General features: G+C 48.2%; 1 protein-coding gene across 1 annotated transcript in view; it reads left to right on the top strand.

Annotated features, from left to right (window-relative positions):
• Window positions 1–21,302, top strand: part of arfgef3 (ARFGEF family member 3) — a 170,000-nt gene that overhangs the window by 143,124 nt on the left and 5,574 nt on the right. The window contains exons 28-33 of the mRNA XM_070889111.1: window positions 1,213–1,389; window positions 2,857–2,971; window positions 5,236–5,338; window positions 7,803–7,934; window positions 8,720–8,850; window positions 15,474–16,689. Coding sequence (XP_070745212.1) covers window positions 1,213–1,389; window positions 2,857–2,971; window positions 5,236–5,338; window positions 7,803–7,934; window positions 8,720–8,850; window positions 15,474–16,689 — 1,874 coding nt within the window. The remainder of the gene's footprint in view (window positions 1–1,212; window positions 1,390–2,856; window positions 2,972–5,235; window positions 5,339–7,802; window positions 7,935–8,719; window positions 8,851–15,473; window positions 16,690–21,302) is intronic.

The following is a 21,302-nucleotide window of genomic DNA, read 5'->3' as shown; positions in this document are numbered from 1 at the left end:
TTATTTTTGGCACATATATCTGGCCAGGTGTTTCATCTGGGAGTGGGCAATCCTGCGTTAAGGCACTCATTGCGATGGCCACTGAAAGTGGGACCTGAAGGGTCATGTGTGGATGGGATTATGTGAAGCGGGCAGCTATGAGACGCAGCTGCAGGGTTGCGATGGGTCGACGTCTCCTAGGTCTGGGGTGACAGGGATCCTCCTCCTCCTGCTCCTCCTCCTCGGGTGGTACTGCTGGCATGACCTCTAGCGGCTGTCCTCTCATGATGGTCAGGTTGTTCAGCATGCAGCAGACCTCGACGATGATGGAGAGCCGTTGAGAAGAGTACTGCAAGGTGCCACCAGAGCGGTGCAGACACCGGAACCTCTGCTTAAGGATGCCTATGTACTGCTCGATGACGCACCTGGTGACACGCGTCATTGTATGCATGCTCTGGCGCTGTCCTGGGTTCCGCAGTGGAGTGAGCAGCCAAGGGGACAGGGGGGGATATCCCTTGTGCCCAAGCAGCCAATCGCAATCCTGATTCGGACCTGTGAAGACGGCAGGCACACTGGTCTGGCGCAGGATCAACGAATTATGGCTGTTGCCTGGGTCCCTCGTATCAACTGCCAGGATCCGACACTGGTGGTCACACACGACCCGCTCGCGGCAAACGTCCCGCGGTGTCGTGTTTGTGCACTGACTGGAAAACCTCGCGGGGGCACTGCCGGGAAAAATCCCACCGTTTTATGCCAGAATTTTGCTGTCGTGACTGCTTTTCAGTGGCCCACACGCCGCTGAGGTCACCGCTGCAAACCTTCCTTTACCGCGGCTTCACCCCGCCGTTTCCGGCAGAAGTGCGCACCGCTCAAATCCCCCCCCCCCCCCCCCCCCGGGCTGAATATGGCTCGGGGAGGGAAAAACACCCAACCGCGGCGGCCGATTAATGTTTCCGATCGGCCCCCCAAACCCCGCGGGCCCTTCGAAGTCAGTGAATTCTGGCCTCCTGATATCTGAACCCGCTTAACATGAGATGAGTTCAGGAGAGTGCTGAGTTCAGTAGCACCTCGGCCCTATAATCCCATTGGCAGCTGCTCCATTCTGCTTTTTGTGGCATGAGTCAAATTTATTTAGGCTTTGGGCCTAGATGTATCATAAAAATATTTACTAATCTTGCCCTAATTTTAAATCACATTGAAAAAAAGTAAAAGATCTTTCTTTACCTTTTGTAGGACCTGGATTTGGGATTTTTGCCGTTGCCCATCTCCTCCTTCCAGTGATGTCCCTGTGGCTTCAGCGTAACCATGGAGACCAGTCCTACTGGGAGATGGCTGCTGCCAATTTCAAGCATGCTATTGGCTTGTCCTCAGAGCTGGTGATGGAGCATATTCACTGCTTTATCCAATCAGGTAGGAGTTGGTTTACACATGAAAAAAGCCTGATTCCAGTCAGAAAATAGATACCAGATATCCAATAATGTTTGTCATGATTATCCTGCCAATAATGTGTGCAGTAATGAGCTTCCCCAATGGCTCTGTGGGTATAGTCACTAGGGGGAGAATCTCGCGCGCTCCACTTCCTCTTGGGGCGGGTTCCGGGGAGATACTGGGACACGATCAGCAGCGATACGGAGATGTTCCGCGTAGTGCTGACGCGTTTCCACGCCCCTTCCCTTCGGTTAAAGGGGAGGGCCGCTGCACACTGTGCATAGCCTCCAGTGTGCCACCACGGCAGAATGGGACCGGACCTGCAGCCTGGCAGCCAAAACAGAGCAAGATGTCGGGCCGACGGGTGGATCGGCCAAACAGGTAAGATGGCGGCGCGGGGCGCTCCCGACCTCCACTTTAACTTCCGCCCCGCGAGCGGAGGTCGGCCCAGTTCGTCACCCACGAGGCTGGTGCTGACACCACTTTGCGGCAGCCTTGCGGACAAATTTCCGCTGCGCGGGCGTCATCGCTGGTAGCGTGGCAGCCCGGGACGCGGCGCTACTGTGGCAGCAGTTTCGCGGGAGCCGGTAGAATGTTCCCCGCTTCCCCCGCTCCCCCCCCCCAGGCGAAAACTGTTGTGCTAACAGGCAGTGCAAAAAGGAGCAATTTTGACCCCCTAGATTCAACTCCCTGAGCTGACCTCCGAGCACTGGGAGGAGTGCTACAATTGGTTTTAGCACTCCTGGATTGGGAGGTGGAAAGTGAGTCCATGTTCACGTGCCTGATCACTACCAAAATCACATCCCCACATGTGTACGAACATTGGCTGTGGACGAGAGTGAACTCACCTGGGATGTCTCCATGTCTCAGTCATGCCTCAGTGAGTAGTGCTCTCGCCTCAAAAGGTTGTGGGTTCAAGTCCCACTCCAGAGACTTGAGCACACCATCTCAGTGCAGGACCGAGGGAGCGCTGCACAGTCGGGGGTGCCATCTTTTGAATGAGACGTTAAACCGAGGCCGCATCTGCCCTCTCATGTGGACATAAAAGATCCCATGGCACTATTTTGAAGAAGAGCAGGGGAGTTATCCCCGGTGTCCCGGCCAATATTTATCCCTCAAACAACATCACTAAAAAGCAGATGATCTGGTCATCAATCTCATTGTTCTTTGTGGGACCTTGCTGTGCGCAAATTGGCTGTCGGGTGTTTTACATTATAACAGTGACTATACTTCAAAAGTACCTCATTGGCTGTTAAGAGCTTTAGGACTTCCTGAGGTTGATAAATAAATGCAAGATCTTCTTTCTTAAATTAGAAGGCCTGGTCCCTGGGGACTCCATTCATTGTTCTCCAGCACCTCACCTTGGCTAAGGCCCGCACAGACCAAGGTGAAAGTGTCACGTTCCACTGTCATCCCAGAATTTCCTTTTCTTTTTGTTCCCTTGTGCAGATATTGGCTACGAGAGCAGCATCAACCTCATGTTAAAAGACCTCCTGAAACTCCTCGTGTCCTGTGTTGCCGAACCCACAGAAAGCATCTCCCGGGTCGGTTGCTCCTGTATCAGGTAGGTGGGCGAGAGGCTTCCCACAGCTCAGCCCCACGAGGGAGTCGCGGGACGGAAGTTCCTCTGCGGTCGCCACCGCCAGCCACGGCCTCTTCGTCCCGTTTCCGATGATATTGATACCGAAGTTACCGTTCTTTCCTCTCCCGTTCTTCCCTAGCTCCAGGGCGGGAAACCCATGGGGTCAGGTAGAACGGCAGTTTTACACCCAGCCTGATGTAGGCTTCCTTCAGTGGCGAGTAAAATCAGACACAGATTTCGTTGTTGTGAGCGGCCACATACACGCGCGGTATTTGAGAGCTTGTGAGCGGCCACATACACGCGCGGTATTTGAGAGCTTGTGAGCGGCCACATACACGCGCGGTATTTGAGAGCTTGTGAGCGGCCACATACACGCGCGGTATTTGAGAGCTTGTGAGCGGCCACATACACGCGCGGTATTTGAGAGCTTGTGAGCGGCCTGCGCGATACCTTCAAGATTGCTGCACGCCTGCACACGGTTAGAGGGCACATTGGCGGGTATAAATGCAGCATTGCGCTCAGTACTGTCAGTTTCTCCATGACGGGTTAGTTAAAATTGCCCCTTTCTTCTCACTCCTTCTATTGAACGACTTTATGCAATGCCGCGAGGAGGGAGAGTAGGCAAGCTGGCTTTTCTGGAGCTTTGGAACAACAAGAGAAGGAAGCTAAAAGGTCCATTGGCTTTAGCACCACTAACAAACATATGAACATGTGAAAATGATGGCCAAAGAAAGACCATCAGGTCCATCCAGCCTGTCCCGCAGTCACGTTGCATCTGTGCATCATGACTGCCCACAATTTGCCCTAGCCACCAGCAGTCATGAAATCTCCTGCCTCCATCACAACCTTTAATAGGATGTACTGAGATCTATCGTGAGATTGTGGGTTTAAGCCCCACTCTAAAACAACTGCACCGGATGTTCACCAGAAGAGAGGGTTGTCCTATGAGGAGAGATTGAATAAAATGGCCTTATATTCTCTGGAGTTTAGAAGAATGAGAGGTGATCTTTGAGTACATTTAAGACATAGAGGACGAAATGCTCCTGTTGTGCGCCTCTCGTTAACATCTCCAGGATGGCCAGGAAACGCGTGAAAGTGTTTTCACCCGGGGTTGGGCGGGGGGGGGGGAGGGAGAGGAGGGAGGTGGGGGAGAGAGGATGTGGAGGGGGGGGGGTGTCGTTATCGACTCCCGCGAAATTGTGCAGGAGTTAGCGGAAGCGTGAATACAGTATCGCCGCACCCTTCCGGTAGCCCCAGGCTGCCATGCACGGCGACTCTTTTTCTCCTCACGGCAGCCCCTTTCCGTCCTGTGGCGGAAGTTGGCCAGCGCCCCGTGAGGCCGCTGCGGATTGCAAAGCGGGCTGCACATCCCACTCACCGGTCGGGCTGCTGGCCAGCAGTGTCACGGGGTCCAGCTCGCAACCTTGCAGCCCGACACTCCGTCTCAGTGCCGGGCTGCAGCCACAGCACCCCTCATCCCTGCTGGCCCACTGGAGGTCAGCAAAGGGCCTGCACAGCTCGCAGCGGACCTCCTCTTTAACGGAAGGGGAGGGGCGTTGAAATGCATCAGCGCTACGCGGAGAGGCCGTGCAGCGTCCGCGATGCCTCTGGGTAGCGCCCCCGATCCCACCTCGAGAGGAAGTGGAGTGCGCGACATTGCGCTCCACTTCCTGTGAGGGCGGTAACCGCAATTTCGCTTCTGGGGCAGAATGCCTGGCCCGGAGAAGTTACTCCCCCAACCGGGGCAATAGCCGATTTTGGCCCCAGAGATCGATAGATTTTTGGATAGTAAGGGAATCAAAGGATAGTGCAGGAAAGTGGAGTTGAGGTAGCTGATCAGCCATGATCTTATTAAATGGTGGAGCAGGGGGCTATGTGGCTACTTCTAATTCTTATGTTCTTATATTAAGCACATAATCTAGGCTTCAAGTCTTCATTGCAACCCTGTGGGCTTATTTTAGGTGTAAGTAGAGGACCCTAGATTCTATTCAAAAGCCATTCAAATTAAAGACTGGTGTTGGTGAGGGTGAACTGTGAATTTTCACGGTTGAGTTATGATTGGACTGAATGATCCTCATTCACATTTATCTTGTACGATCCTTGTGATTAATCAGGGATCTGTTATTTGCCATGGGTGAGCATGCGGGATCCAGGTTGGGTATTAGATTCTGTGTGAGGTTTTAGGGTGACTTGTCTTCAAACCATTGGTGCGGTGCCATCTATCTTTGCTGGTGGTTCTGTTTCAGATACGTCCTTGTTACAGCTGGACCTGTCTTTACCGATGAAATGTGGAGGCTGGCCTGCTGTGCCCTTCAAGATGCCTTCACGGTTACCCTGGAACCAGTAAAGGTAGAGCCGGTGCTTCTATCTGTGTTTTCATTTTGGGTATTATGTGGCTAAAGAAACACAGTACAGTCAGCGACAACTGTAGTACACAAATTAGGGTTGTATTCCCTAGAATTTAGAAGGTTAAGGGTTGATTTGACCGAAGTTTTCAAGACATTAAAGGGAACTGATAGGGTAGATAGAGAGAAACTATTTTCACTGGTTGGGGAGTCTAGGACTCGGGGGCATAGTCTAAAAATTAGAGCCAGACCTTTCGGGAGTGAAGTTAGGAAACACTTCTACACCCAAACGTGGTGGAAGTGTGGAACTCCCTTCCACAAATGGTAGTTGATACAAGGTCAATTGTTAATTTTAAATCTGAAAGTGATAGATTGTTAACCAAAGGTATTAAGAGATATGGGACAAAGGTATGGAGTTAGTTTATAGATCAGCCAGCATCTCATTGAATGGTGGAACAGGCTCCAGGGGCTAAATGGCCTACTCCTGAGGAACCAAAGGCTTGAGGTGGGCTTCAAAGAAGAAAGAACTTGCATTGATATAGCACCTTTCACAACCTCAGGACGTCTTGAAGTGCTTTACAGCCAATGAAGAACTTTTTGAAGTGTAGTCACTGTTGTAATGTAGGAAAACAGGGCAGGCATTTTGAGCACAGCAATGACATCTGTTTTTTAGTGAGGTTGGTTGAGGGATAATATTGGCCAGATGAAGTTGGAGTTGAAGGAAATGAGGGAGGTAGCAAGGTGAAGGTTTTTTAGAGAGCTCTAGAATGTGAGGTTGATAGCTGAAGACTCTGCCCACGAAGGTGGAGTGGAGCGATGGGGAGTGTGTGGAAAAGAGGTCAGTCCAAAAAGCAGAAGGCACTTGAAAGAACATAAAGTTGAAGGAAGATACAGAAGTAGAGAGAGGCAAAGGAGGGAGTTGAGAAGAACAATTTTGAAATAAGTGCATTGGGGAACCAATGAGAGTTGGTAACAGGAGTGATAGGGAAGCAGGAGAGGATATCGTGGCTAAGTTTTGGATGAGTTGTGACTGGTGGAGCTTGGGAGACTGGCATGGAGAGAGTTAGAGTAATAGAGTCTGGAGGACCATGGATAAATGTATGTAACTAGTTTCACAGCAGGTTATGCTGGAGTTTTCCAGGAACTGCGAGACGATACTAGGTACCAGATCACCCAGAGACCAACCGTGCTGTGGGAACTTTGGTTTAACACTTCCTTGATCATTAGCAACTTGTACAATTGTGTGACCCCTCTAACTGCCTAGTACAATCTGACATATAAAGAACGCTTTCCCTCGGACCTGGATATACATTGTACTTGTGAAGGTACCTATATGCTAGATAAAGATTATTATAGAAGAAGACTAGAGAGGACAAAGAGAATCTTCTAACTAGCAATCTGATGAGAGATGTGCGGAACCCTTTCATATATACCTTCAATTCAAAGCAAATCCCCTTTCCATTCAATTGACCATCTGGGTGATGTGTATTGAGGGGGAGGGGGGGGTCATCACTTTGGTGTCAATCATTTCTAACAGCCTTGTAAGTGTTAATGAGGCATGAATATCTAGACGTGGCAGGTCACACCTTTAAATCGTTTCATAAATAAAGGGTCCTATACAGGACATATTTATGTCCCACTAGCAAGGTGCCTCCAAGCTGTGCCTTCCACATTGCTGCTTCTATCAGTAGTAGGGAATGTTTTGTTCATATAAGCCTCCTTGGTTTTAACTAGTTTCATCTCCCTGCATTCAGTCCATTTTCTTCGACACTTTGAAGCTGGAACTCCATTTTGAGAACACCTTCAGGTAATTTGCAGGACATTTTCCTCACACCTGAGAGAACCAGAATATGGAAAGCAAGACATGTTTTCGACTCTTCCAAGACTAAAGCAAAATATGACTAAAATTGGGAATTTAAGGGATCATTGTTAACAAGACTAAACAGAACTAAATTCTGCTGAAGATTATGAATAAATAAATAAGACTGAGGTTGGAGGTACCTGACTGGATGTTGAAATGATTTCTAGGACTGAAAGAACATTGAGCCCCACCTTCTTTGCCCTATTGCTCAATGTCTGCTCTCTCGGACATCACACTAAACCTCGCATACCCACTTTCTCATCGTATCTCTCAGTCGAAGTGAATTAGCAGAGAAAGACTTAGAAAATGTCAAAAGCGAGAGTCTTAGAAGTGTTTAAAATGATATAAAAAGTTTTCAACGGGACACATTCCTTCCTCAAAGAACATAACCAGAAGCACATTGAGCATTCATCTCCCTGCGTCTGTTGGAACAGAGTGCCTGCTAGGGCTACCTCCATAACCACAGTCACTCCCCATTACTTGCTTCGGGATGTTTCGGTGCTGTGATAAAGTTGGCGTGTAAGCGCGAGTGTCCCCCTCACTAACACTCTGAGCAGGTGTGTCGGATTCTGTTTTACGTTTGACCTGCTTTATTCTTGCCTTCCAGAACTTGCTGGCCTGTTTCCAGAGTGGCTCGGACAGCTTCAGTGGAGATGCGTGTGAAGTGAAGGTGGCGGCCCCATCACAATCCGCTAGTGCGGAGGCAGAGTACTGGAGAATCCGTGCAATGGCACAGCAGGTAACGCATCAACGCAAACCTCGATCATCAAACCCGTCATGGAGGGGGGGGGTGGTCAGGTAAAGGTACTAAACAGTCCCTATGGCACTCAACAGCCCCTCGAGCCTGTTCCACCATTCAATGAGAGCGTGGCTGATCTGTGTCCTAACTCCATCCGCCTGCCTTGGTTCCATGTGCGTTAATACCCTTGGCCAGTAAAAATCAATCAATCGCAGGTTTAAAATGATTAATTGAGTTCGCATCTGCTGCTTTTTGTGGGCGATATTTCACATTTTTGCCACCCTTTGCTTGAAGAAGTGTTTCTTAACTTCTCTCCTGAATTACAAAGTATTTATAGCACAGAAACAGGCCATTCCGCCCAACAGGTCCAGGTGCCTAAAGGATTTTTATATATACATTTGGCTGAACTATCTCTTGCCAACTATGAAGCACAAAGTGCCCACCGTATACTCTCCTGAATGGCCTGGCTCTGATTTTAAGATTATGTTCCCTTGTCCTTGATACCCTGCCACCCCCCACAGCGGAAACGTTTTTATCTACCCGACCAAAATCCTAAAAACCTCAATCGAATCACCCCTTAACCTTCTATATTCCAGGGAATACAAGCCTAGTATTGTTAATGAAAGTAAAATATTTCTAATTGACGGATTTCTCCACACGGGTTTCGGTTAAATGTTTTCAAGATGCCGGCACAGGCACGATGGGCCGAGAGGCCTCCTTCTGTGTCGTAATTTTCTATGATGCTGCTTGGTAAGGAGAAATCTGATTTTAATCCTCTTCTCCAGGTTTTCCTGCTGGACACCCAGTGCTCTCCCAAAACTCCCAACAACCGGGATGGTTTTGAGCACGCTCAGTCGTGCGTGTTGATCATCGAGCTCCCACCAGATGAGAAACCCAACGGCCACACTCAGAAGAGGTAAAGAAACGAGCGCTCACACCCACTGGGGGTGGGGGAGCAATGGGTAGACAGGCTTATGGACGGTATTTCCACTCAATCGACCTTCCGTATACTCCTGTCAGTGTTTTGCAATACTTCACATTGAATCCTGTCCCTTTCCCCTTCGGATATCAGCAAGAGGTAAATGTTCCAATTCAAACCCGGTAAATCTTCAAACTCCGGAAAAACACAAACTTTAAAAGGGCGCAACCTTCATTAATGCTAATAATTCGAAAATCTTTTTGGTTCATACACAGTAGAATCACATCACTTTCACAACAGAAATCACAAATTAATTTAGAGAAATCATATAATTTTCACAATAGAAATGGCCTCGTTCGCACAATAGAATGTTTCCTCCCTGAATTCACGGCACCTATGGGTGTGGTGTACAAGGTGCACAACACTCATAGGGTCCCCGCAAGTTCCGGGTACAGGGATACACTGCACATGCACCGAAACCCGGAACTTGCGATTTGTCAAGAATCCTCGCATCTTGAAGAAAAGGGCCTCCGCGAGCAGAGAGTTGTACCATTTGCCCAACTCCTGCCCAGCGAATGCCCGTAAAATTCTTACGACTGATAAAAGCAGTAAGATATTTAAAGGACAGAAAAATATTTTTTTCAATAATTTAACATTTAAAAACCTGTGAAATAAGCTAGGTTTATTTTTAGACCCTTTAAAGTATGTACATTTATTTTTCAAAACATTAAATTTTTTTATAAATAATTAATTAAATTCCATTTTGATTCATTTTAAATATGTGATTTAAAAAAAAATGTATTTGAAGTGTTTTTTTGGGGGTATTCTGGTGATTCTGAAACGGAACTCACCATAAGTATGAATGGCAACTTTGATTGGTTGAGCCGGCTCACCTGATCGCAGGGATGCTCGCGAAACGCCTGTGCCCCTGGGCTACGCAGGCCTTCCTGTATAGGGCCAGGACCACAAGTCTCCAAACCTCCCGGGCCACCAGGTAAGTTCGTAGATATTTTTCAGGTCGGAGACATCCGCCTGCGGGAAGCCTCCGACCGCAATTTGTGCACCATCATCTGTGTGACAGAATGACATCATCTGCACAATGGAATGACATGATTTACACATGCTTCCAGTCTCCCAGAAAATCATAATATCAACATCTTTAGGAACAGAAACAGAGCCATTGGGCCTGAGGAAGCTGTGCCTCTTCCCATGGCCCTCAATCCTCGCTCACTCCAGAAATCCCTTTGTTGTCCACTGAACCGTTTAAAATGACCGCTGTACCCCCCCCGCAGTAACCTATTCCACAATTCTATTCCCACCGTGTATACAAGTCCTGCCTCACTTCCCTTTTGAATGCCTCATTTTGAACTTGTCCCCTGGTATTTCATTCGTCCCCCACAGCATCTGTCTGGGCCAGCCTTGTCCATCCCCGTAATAACCAGGGAAATCCCCTCAACTTTCATCGTAACGGAATTTCCCCATTTCTGCAATTCCCATTATTGTTCCCCTCTGTACTCTCTCTATTCTCTATTCATTCTCAGCTGGTTCCTTTAATTATGTCATTGCTATTCTGTACTTCAACAGTAAAATGTGCAAAATAGAAATTTTAAAATGAAAGCTTTACTTTCGGACTCACTCTCAATATACAATGTTACCAAGTACGATTAAATTGTGTATAATCTTCCTCCAGTGTCTCATGCTAAGTTTCCCCCCTTGGCCAATCTGTATTTTTTTTCTTCAACTTTTAGTAATTTAATCTCCCCCCGGTGTCCCTTGTTTAATTCTCCCCCTTGGGGTCCCGTGTTTAATCTCCCCCCCCCGGTGTCCCGTGTTTAATCTCCCCCCCCCCCCGGTGTCCCGTGTTTAATCTTCTCCCCCAGTCTCCTGTGTTTAATCTTCCCCCAGTGTCCCATGTTTAATCTTCCCCCCTGGTGTCCAGTGTTTAACCTTCCCCCCCAGAGTCCAGTGATTAGAAACATAGAAAATAAGTGCAGGAGTAGGCCATTCGGCCCTTCGAGCCTGCAGCACCATTCAATAAGATCATGGCTGATCATTCCCTCAGTACCCCATTCCTGCTTTCTCTCCATACCCCTTGATCCCTTTAGCCGTAAGGGCCATATCTAACTCCCTCTTGAATATATCCAGTGAACTGGCATCAACAACTCTCTGCGGCAGGGAATTCCACAGGTTAACAACTCTCTGAGTGAAGAAGTTTCTCCTCATCTCAGTCCTAAATGGCCTACCCCTTATCCTAACACTCTGTCCCCTGGTTCTGGACTTCCCCAACATTGGGAACATTCTTCCCGTATGCAACCTGTCCAGTCACGTCAGAATCTTGTATGTTTCTATGAGATTCCCTCTCATCCTTCTAAACTCCAATGTATAAAGGCCCAGTTGATCCAGTCTCTCCTTATATGTCAGTCCAGTCATCCCGGGAATCAATCTGGTAAACCTTCGCTGTACTCCTTCAATAGCAAGAATGTCCTTCCTCAGATTAGGAGACCAAAACTGAACACAATATTCCAGGTGAGGCCTCACCAAGGCCCTGTACAACTGCAGTAAGACCCCCCTGCTCCTATACTCAAATCCCCTAGCTATGAAGGCCAACATACCATTTTCCGCCTTCACCGCGTGCTGTATCTGCATGCCAACTTTCAATGACTGATGAACCATGACACCCAGGTCTCGCTGCACCTCCCCTTTTCCTAATCTGCCACCATTTAGATAATAATCTGCCTTCGTGTTTTTGCCCCCAAAGTGGATAACCTCACATTTATTCACATTATACTGCATCTGCCATGCATTTGCCCACTCACCTAACCTGTCCAAGTCACCCTGCAGCCTCTTAGCATCCTCCTCACAGCTCACACCGCCACCCAGTTTAGTGTCATCTGCAAACTTGGAGATATTACACTCAATTCCTTCATCTAAATCATTAATGTATATTGTAAAGAGCTGGGGTCCCAGCACTGAGCCCTGCGGCACTCCACTAGTCACTGCCTGCCATTCTGAAAAGGACCCGTTTATCCCTACTCTCTGCTTCCTGTCTGCCAACCAGTTCTCTATCCACGTCAGTACATTACCCCCAATACCATGTGCTTTAATTTTGCACACCAATCTCTTGTGTGGGACCTTGTCAAAAGCCTTTTGAAAGTCCAAATACACCACATCCACTGGTTCTCCCTTGTCCACTCTACTAGTTACATCCTCAAAAAATCCCAGATTTGTCAAGCATGTTTTCCCTTTCATAAATCCATGCTGACTTGGACCGATCCCGTCACTGCTTTCCAAATACGCTGCTATTTCATCTTTAATAATTGATTCCAACATTTTCCCCAATACTGATGTCAGGCTAACTGGTCTACAATTACCCGTTTTCTCTCTCTCTCCCTCCTTTTTTAAAAAGTGGGATTACATTAGCTACCCTCCAGTCCATAGGAACTGATCCAGAGTCGATATAATGTTGGAAAATGATCACCAATACATCCACTATTTCTAGGGCTACTTCCTTTAACCTTCCCCCCCCCGGTGTCCCATGTTTAATCTCCCCCCCCGGTGTCCCATGTTTAATCTCCCCCCCCGGTGTCCCATGTTTAATCTTCCCGTGGTGTCCCGTGTTTAATCTCCCCCCCAGTGACGCGTGTTTAATCTTCCCCCCCAGTGTCCCGTGTTTAATCTCCCCCCCCTGGTGTCCCGTGTTTAATCTCCCCCCCCCCCTGGTGTCCCGTGTTTAAACTTCCCCCCGGTGTCCCATATTTAATCTCTCCTCCTCTTTCCCCCCCCCCCGGTGTCCAGTGTTTAATCGTCCCCCGGTGTCCCATGTTTAATCTTCCCCCTGGTGTCCCGTGTTTAACCTTCTGTTGGTGTCCAGTGTTTAATATTCCACTAGTTTTCACTGTTCTAACCTTCCTCGTGTTGCTTCTTTCTCCCTATGCTTGACTATCGAACAGGAAAATAGGGTAAGCGGTCAGTTTTAATTGTACTGGGTCTTAATCTTGCTGCAGGGCTGCAGGAATCCAGTCCAGCTTTTCACACCTGCCCGGACTGCCTCTTGTGTTCAAAACAAAACGTCGATTGAGAGCGATGAGCAGAGGGTCAAATTTCAAACATATGCCATTTTGGAGAAAGTGAAAGTCATGCAATAAAATAATTTTGGATTCGGTTCCCTGTTCACCCTAAGTTCTGGCCTGTTGACATTTCATTGGCCGTTTGAGTGGGTTTACCATATAAACTTGTATATAGATGCAAACTTTTAACGCGAAAAAAGTCAGTATGGGGTGAGCGTGTGGCCTGTATGCAAGTGAAGAATAATTGTTTTCCAGGGGCTGGGGGAGAACAGCTGTAATTTGGGTGTGGCTTCTAAGTAGAGCGGGCTCATTTCAGGACTGGCTCCATGTGTGTCAAAATGGTAGGAGAGACTTAACGCCTGCAATCTATCGCTGAGGGACTTATCCCATCGATGCTGTTTTATGCCACATAACTTGCAATTATATAGTGCATTTAACATTGTCCCACTGGGCTTCACAGGAGCGTTGTAGAATCATAGACTGATACAGCACAGAAGGAGGCCATTCGGCCCATTGTTCCTGTGCTGGATCTTCTGTGGAGCTTTCCAATTAGTCCCACTCCTTGCTCTTTCCCCATAGCCCTGTGAGTTTTGTTTCCCTTCAAGTATTTATTCAATTCTCTTTTGAAAGTTACTATTGAATCTGCTTCCACCGCCCTTTCAAGCAACGCGTTCCAGATCAGAACAACTCGCTGTGTGGAAAATGTTTACCTCACGTCACCTCTGGTTCTTTCGCCAAGCACCTTAAACCTGTATCATTTGGTTATTGATCCCTCTGCCATTAGAAACAGTTGCTCCTTATTTACTCTTATCAAAACCGTTCATGATTTTGAACACCTCTATTAAATCTCCTCTTAATCGTCTCTGCTCTAAGGAGAACAATCTCTGCTTCTCCGGTCTCTCTATGTAACTGAAGTCCCTCTGAAGTAATCAAACAGAATTTGACACCAATGCACATAAAGAGATACTAGGACAGGTGAACAACAGCTTGGCCGAAGTGTTAGGATTTAAGGAGCGTCTTAGCGGAGAAGTTTAAGGGGGGAGTTCCAGAGCTTAGGGCCGAGGCAGTTAAAGGCACGGCCATCAATAATAGTGATTAAAATCAGGGCTGTATAAGAGGCCATAGTTAGAGGAGCACAGAGTTTTCATAGGGTTGTAAGGCTGGTGGAGGTTACAGGCATATAAGGGGGATCCCTGTACCCCAAATATGAAAGTCTAATTGCTTGGCATTCATCAAGGAGAAAGTACTTAAATCCCCTAAGTAACTGATCCATACATTCAGTTATTACACATTTTGACATACCGTTTACAGTAGATTGTCTTATGGTGAAAACGCCCTCCAGCAGTTGTTTTTGCATGGCCCATTTCAGGAGCTTAGCTCTGCTCTCAGTGTAATCACAGTGGTCTTTCACCACTAGGTGGCTGGAATGTGACTGTCTGTTTAACACAGAACAAACTTGAACAGCCGGAATAAAAGTCCGGAGCGTTGGCACGGGGCAAATTTCCCACAGCCCCGTGGCTCGCACGGTTATTGGGGAGGTGTTAGCATTTTATCGTGGCTTGGACTGTAAGGTCCTGATTCTTCTTGAAATGATCCCCTCACATTTACTTATGTTTACATTTTATTATCTAAACATAGAAACACATTGCTGTAGTTCTTTTCCAACTTCCCTTCCTGGCCCTCATGCTAGCTGACATTGTAAATTAGCATCATCAAAAAATCCACCCGCATCCCCTTTGTCCTACAAACTATCAAACACACACTCTCTAAAAACACACACTCTCTAAGAACACACACACACTCTCTAAAAACACACACTCTCTAAGAACACACACACACTCTCTCGCGCACACGCTCACTCGCTCGCTCACACACTCGCTCTCACGCTCGCTCGCTCACTCACTCACTCTCACAGACATACACACACACACACACACTCTCACTCTCTCGCGCACTCTCTCTCTCACTCACCACTCACTCACTCTCTCAGACATACACACACACACTCTCTCTCTCTCTCTCTCACCTCACTCACTCACTCACTCTCACAGACATACACACAAACACACACACTCTCACTCTCTCGCGCACTCTCTCTCTCACTCACCACTCACTCACTCACAGACATACACACACACACACACACTCTCACTCTCTCGCGCACTCTCTCTCTCACTCACCACTCACTCACTCACAGACATACACACACACACACACACTCTCTCTCTCTCTTACCTCACTCACTCTCACAGACATACACACAAACACACACACACTCACTCTCTCTCTCACCTCACTCACTCACTCACTCACTCTCACAGACATACACACAAACACACACACTCTCACTCTCTCGCGCACTCTCTCTCTCACTCACTCTCACAGACATACACACAAACACACACACTCTCACTCTCTCGCGCACTCTCTCTCTCACTCACCACTCACTCACTCACTCTCACTCTCACTCTCATTTACACACATGCACCTTTGCTGCTCTATTCCCTCACTGTATGTGGTTATCTGTCTAAACCTCTGTCCTTTGATCCACAGTATCCCATTCCGGACAATAGTGGTGAGTTTGTTATCCCACCAAGTGTTACTTCAAAATCTGTACGACGTTCTGCTGGAAGAGTTTGTCAAAGGCCCTACTCCAAGCGAGGCTTCGGAACCAAGTGTGACCTTCGGAGAGGCCAGGCCCGCCGGCTTCCTGAGGTACATCTCCATGCAGAACCTGGCTGTCATCTTCGATCTGCTATTGGACTCCTACAGAACGGCCAGGGAGTTTGACACGAGGCCCGGGCTGAAGTACCTGCTGATGAAAGTATCTGGAGTCGGGGGAGCCGCCAATCTCTACCGTCAAGCAGCGATGAGCTTCAACATTTACTTTCAGGCTTTGATATGTGCCATTCTGACCAACCAGGAGAATATCACCGCCGGACAGGTGAAGAAAATCCTTTATGAGGAGGAAGATCTGAGCTCGGATTCTTCGCAGCAGTGCTCCTCAGAGGACGAGGACATCTTCGAGGAAACAGCCCAAGTCAGCCCTCCGAGAGGGAAGGAGAAGAGACAGTGGAGGGCTAGAATACCTTCCCTCAGCATCCAGCCCGTCAGCAATGCGGATTGGGTCTGGTTGGTGAAAAGGCTGCACAAGCTGTGCCTGGAGCTCTGCAATAACTACATCCAGCTCCACCTCGACCTGGAGTGCTTTGCGGAAGAGCCCCCGGCAATGAAAGGTGACCCCCTCTTCTTTCTGCCATCCTGCCATTCCGAAGGATCCACCCCGTCCACTGGGGGCATGTCGGGCAAAGACACGCCTTCGGAAGAGGGCGCCAAGTGTCACGCGAAGGAGCAGACAACGGACGACGGGAAGGCGAAAGGGCCGGGCAGCGCCCCCTTGAGCCCCAACGCGGAGAAGAAAGAGCCAGGCAGGAAGAAGGAATGGTGGGAGAGCGCCGGCAACAAGATCTACACCATCGCCACCGACAAGACCATCAACAAGCTCATGCTCGAGTACAAGAAACGCAGGCAGCAGCATAACCTGACCACCTTCGTCAAGGAGGCAAAGTCGGAGAGGAAGGGGGAGGTGGTGTCCGGGAGGTGTCCAGATTCACCTCTTCAGCGACCTCAACAGCTGCTGGACCAGGGCCAAATGAGACATTCCTTCAGCGCAGGACCCGAGCTGCTCAGGCAGGAGAAGCGACCTCGCTCCGGGTCCACAGTAAGCTCCCACAGCGTCTCTGTCCGTGACACCGAGGCCCAGATGCAGGTACGGTACTGCTTTAAAATGTCTGAAGCCACATATAGAATTATAGAATAGTACAGCACAAAAAGAGGCTATTCGGCCCATGGAGTCTGCACCGGCTCTTTCACAGAGCAATGCAGTTAGTCCCACTCATTGTTCCTGTTAGTTATGTAATACTGCGATAGACTGAATACTGTGAACTCACACAGGTACAAACCTGGCTCTGCTTTATTAGGGCCCAAAGTGATTACATTACATGATGGCTTGCCTTTTATACCTGGGCCTCGCACCCGTGCGTACAGCCCAATGACCTCCGACAGTAGCGCCACCTGGTGGCTAGTAACCCCAAGCATACATACATGACAATATCCCCCTTTAAGATATTAGTAACAGTCTTTTTATAAATTGAGACGGTCCGGGGCTTTCGGCTCCCAAGTTGATCGTCTTAGTTTAACTCCAGCTTTGGGTGAGTGTTCTGAGTCTGTTATGACTGGAGGCTGGGTAGCCGATCTGATGGGAGTGGCAATGACCACGTCAGGGATTGAAAGTCCAGATTCATTGATGACAGCGGAGTCCTCTGATGACTGAGGGTAGGTTGGTTGGTCACTGATTGTATCTTCCTCAGACTGGTCCGGTTCATCCGTGTGCCGCAGCTTTATCTGATTAACATGTTTCCTGCATGTCTGCCCATTCTTAAGTTTTACGATAAACACTCTGTTACCATCCTTGGCCGTAACAGTACCGGCGATCCACTTGGGACCTTGACCATAATTTAGTACGTACACAGAATCGTTAACAGAAATGTCACGTGACACAGCAGCGCGATCATGATACCACTGCTGACTTTGACGTCTGTATTCAACATCCTGTAACTAAGCAATATGCATGACAAGCGAGTCTGCAGTGAACCTTGAGTTACACGTTTCATACTCTGTTTGATGGTTTGGACAGCACGCTCTGCTTGACCATTAGAAGGAGGTTTGAATGGTGCTGACCTCACATGTTTGATACCATTGAGTTTCATGAACTCTTGAAACTCCAGACTGGTGAAGCACGATCCGTTGTTGCTTACAACGATGTCGGGCAGACCATGAGTGGCAAACATGACACGAAGGCTCTCAATGGTAGCTGTGGATATACTGGATGATATGATTATACACTTTATCCACTTGGATTATGCATCCACCACAACTAAAAACATCTTTCCCAGGAAGGGACCTGCAAAGTCGATGTGGATCCTGGACCATGGTTTAGATAGCCACGACCACAGACTCAGCAATGATTCCGCTAGTGCTTTACTGAGCTGCATGCAAGTGTTGCACTGATGCACACATGATTCCAGATCAGAGTCAATTCCAGGCCACCATACATGAGACCTGGCAATGGCTTTCATCATGACAATATCGGGATGAGTGCTATGTAGATCATGTACAAATTTCTCTCTGCCTTTCTTAGGCATAACAACACGATTACCCCACAGTAAACAATCTGACTGAATGGATAGTTCGTCTTTGCGACAGTTGTAAGGTTTGGTCTCATCACCCATTTGCTTGGGTATGACAGACCAATCACCACTAAGGACACAACGTTTCACAACTGATAATATCAGGTCCTGGCTGGTCCAGGTCTTAACTTGTTGAGCCGTGACAGGGGTTCCTTCACTTTCAAAAGCATCCACAACTAACAGTAGGTCCGCCGGTTGGTCTTCACCTCCGGTGTGGGCAGATGGCTCAGTGCATCGGCACAATTCTCGGTGCCAGGTCTATGGCGAATGCCATAATCATAGGCAGATAATGTCCCGTGATCTGTTTCCAGTTCAAACCAAAGACCAAACAGATATGATGCATCTTTTTCACCCCATACACACAGGCTAATGCTTCTTTTTCGACCATTCTGTAGGCTCTTTCCGCCTTTGACAAACTTTTAGAAGCATATGCAACAGGTTGTAGTTTACCCGACTCATTAGCTTGTTGGAGCACGCAACCAACTCCATATGATGAAGCATCACAGCCCACGTTTGCACGGATCATAATGTACCAGCAGCTTGTTAGAGCAAAGCAGATTAGGAGCTTTCTCAAAAGCTCTATCTTGAGACGCACCCCAAACCCAGTTGTCGCCTTTTCTTAGCAGCAGTGGCTCTAATAAAGTGCTCAATCTAGGTAAGAAATTACCGAAGTAGTTGAGTAGACCAAGGAACGAACGCAGTTCCATCACATTCTGAGGCATGGGTGCATTTTTGATGGCCTTGATTTTCGAGTCCATAGGCCTGATGTCGTCTACAGCAATTTTCCTTCCAAGGAATTCGACTTCCGGTGCCATGAAGATGCACTTCGAGCGTTTCTGTCTGAGTCTCACTTTGTCCAGGCAAAGTAGAACCTCTTCCAGGTTGTTCAGATGTTCAGCGGTGTCATGACCTGTGACCAGGATGTCATCCTGGAACACGACGGTTCTAGGGACTTCAGTAGACTCTCCATGTTCCTCTGAAATATGGCTGCAGCCGAGCGAATTCCAAAAGGACACCTGCTGTAGATAAACCGTCCTTTGTGAGTGTTGATGCACGTAAGTTTCTTCTCGACTAGCTCCTGTGTCATGTAGGCCGACGTCAGATCCAGTTTAGTGAATAACTTCTCCCCTGGCTACCGTTGCAAACAGATCATCAGCCTTCGGTAACGCATATTGATTCTGTTTCAAAACTCGGTTGATCGTAACCTTGTAGTCTCTACAAATCCTGACAGTGCCATCACTTTTCAACACGGGAACAATGGGGCTGGCCCATTCGTTAAATTCGACCCGTGATATGATCCCTTCACGCTGGAGTCTGTCCAGTTCGATTTCGACCTTCTCCCTCATCATGTACGGAACCACCAGAGCTTTCCCGATGGACGGGTCTTGCATCCGAGTTCACATGGATCTGCACCTTGGCTCCCATGAAATTGCCACTGCCTGGTTCAAACAGCGAGGGGAACTTGCTCAGCACTTGAGCACATGGAGTATCCTCCGACGACGCTTTGATATCATTCCAATTTCATTAGATTTTTTTCTAGCCAATTCCTGCCAAACAGCGTTGGACCATTGCCTGGAACAATCCATAACGGTAAATCGTGAATCGCACCATCATACGATACGTTGACTACAGCACTGCTAATTACCGTTACGAGTTCTTTAGTGTACGTACGCAACTTGGCATTGACTGGACTTGGCTTAGGCCTCACAGCCTTAGTTTCCCACAGCTTGTCGAATATCCTCTGGCTCATTATTGATTGACTCGCACCCATGTCCAATTCCATCGGTACCGGCACATCGTTAAGTTTCACGTTAATCATTATCGGTTGGCTCTTTGTTAGGAACGAATACAGTCCATACACTTCCTCCTCTGGTATCTTGGATTGCCTATCCGGATCCGTGCTATACTGGTCATCATCCTCCACATGGTGTGTTACAGCACGCTTGCTCAGTTGCGGACACCTGTGCTGGAGATGCCCCAGTCTCGAACAGCCTTTACAAATGTACTGTTTAAACCGACACTGATGAGGCCGATGATTCCCCTCACAAAGCCAACACGGTGAAATCGGATTCATTCCCGTTGACGAACTTTGAGCAGCAACAGGTTTCACATACGCAGTCAAGTAGACCCTGCCATATGCAGCTCTGCCAAACGACGATACAATCTTGTTTACAGTACTTGCCGAGTTCCGATTTTTCGATGCTATCTGCTTTAAGTTTTTGTCCGTCGTCATGCATTCCTGGGCAATCTTGATGGCCTTGCTCAAATCCAGCATCTCCGCCGCCAGTAGCTTACACAGGATCACCTCGTGGTTGATGCTGATTACAAAGATGTCCCGCAGCATGTCTCCCAACGCGTTTTCGAACTTACACGGTCCAGCTAGACGTCTTATGTCAGCAACGAATTCTGACACATCCTGGCCCTCAGAACGAACGTGCTTGGAGAATCGATATCGTGGGATGATGATGCCTTCTTCTGGTTTGAGATGGTCACGTACCGGAGCACACAATTCCTCATAGTCCTTGTCCGTTGGACTTGCAGGCGAGAGAAGATGCTTTATGAGTGCATAGATTTTCGGACCGCAAACCGTGAGGAAGACCGCCCTGCGCCTAACTGCGTCAGTGGGTTCCTCCATTTTGTTGGCCACAAAGTACTGGTCCAGGCGAGCTACAAAATCTGCCCAGTCCTCTCCCTCCACGAATCCAGAATTCCAATTGTGCTCATTTTTGCATGCGAAGGTTCTTAAGTTACTTCGTCGCCAAATGTTGTGTATATAATAACTCGATAGACTGAATACTGTAAACTCACACAGGTACAAACCTGGCTCTGCTTTATTAGGGCCCAAAGTGATTACATTACATGATGGCTTGCCTTTTATACCTGGGCCGCGCACAGGTGCGTACAGCCCAATGACCTCCGACAGTGGCGCCACCTGGTGGCTAGTAACCCCAAGCATACATACATGACAGTTCCCTCTAAGCATGTGCTGGTGCGCAGTAATCTGCAGGGTCCCGCGCAGGCCGCTCACTAGCCGGACCCTGCAGAAATTTAAAGGGATCGCACATTAAAATAAACAGGCCAAGCTCAACAAAGACAATTTAGAGGGAACTTGGTCCCACTCGCCCACTCTTTC

This window comes from Pristiophorus japonicus, chromosome 9 (assembly GCF_044704955.1).
Source record: "Pristiophorus japonicus isolate sPriJap1 chromosome 9, sPriJap1.hap1, whole genome shotgun sequence".
NCBI classification, from domain to species: domain Eukaryota; kingdom Metazoa; phylum Chordata; class Chondrichthyes; family Pristiophoridae; genus Pristiophorus; species Pristiophorus japonicus.
Note: the sequence above shows the minus strand (reverse complement) of the source record. Positions and strands in the feature narration are given on the sequence as shown.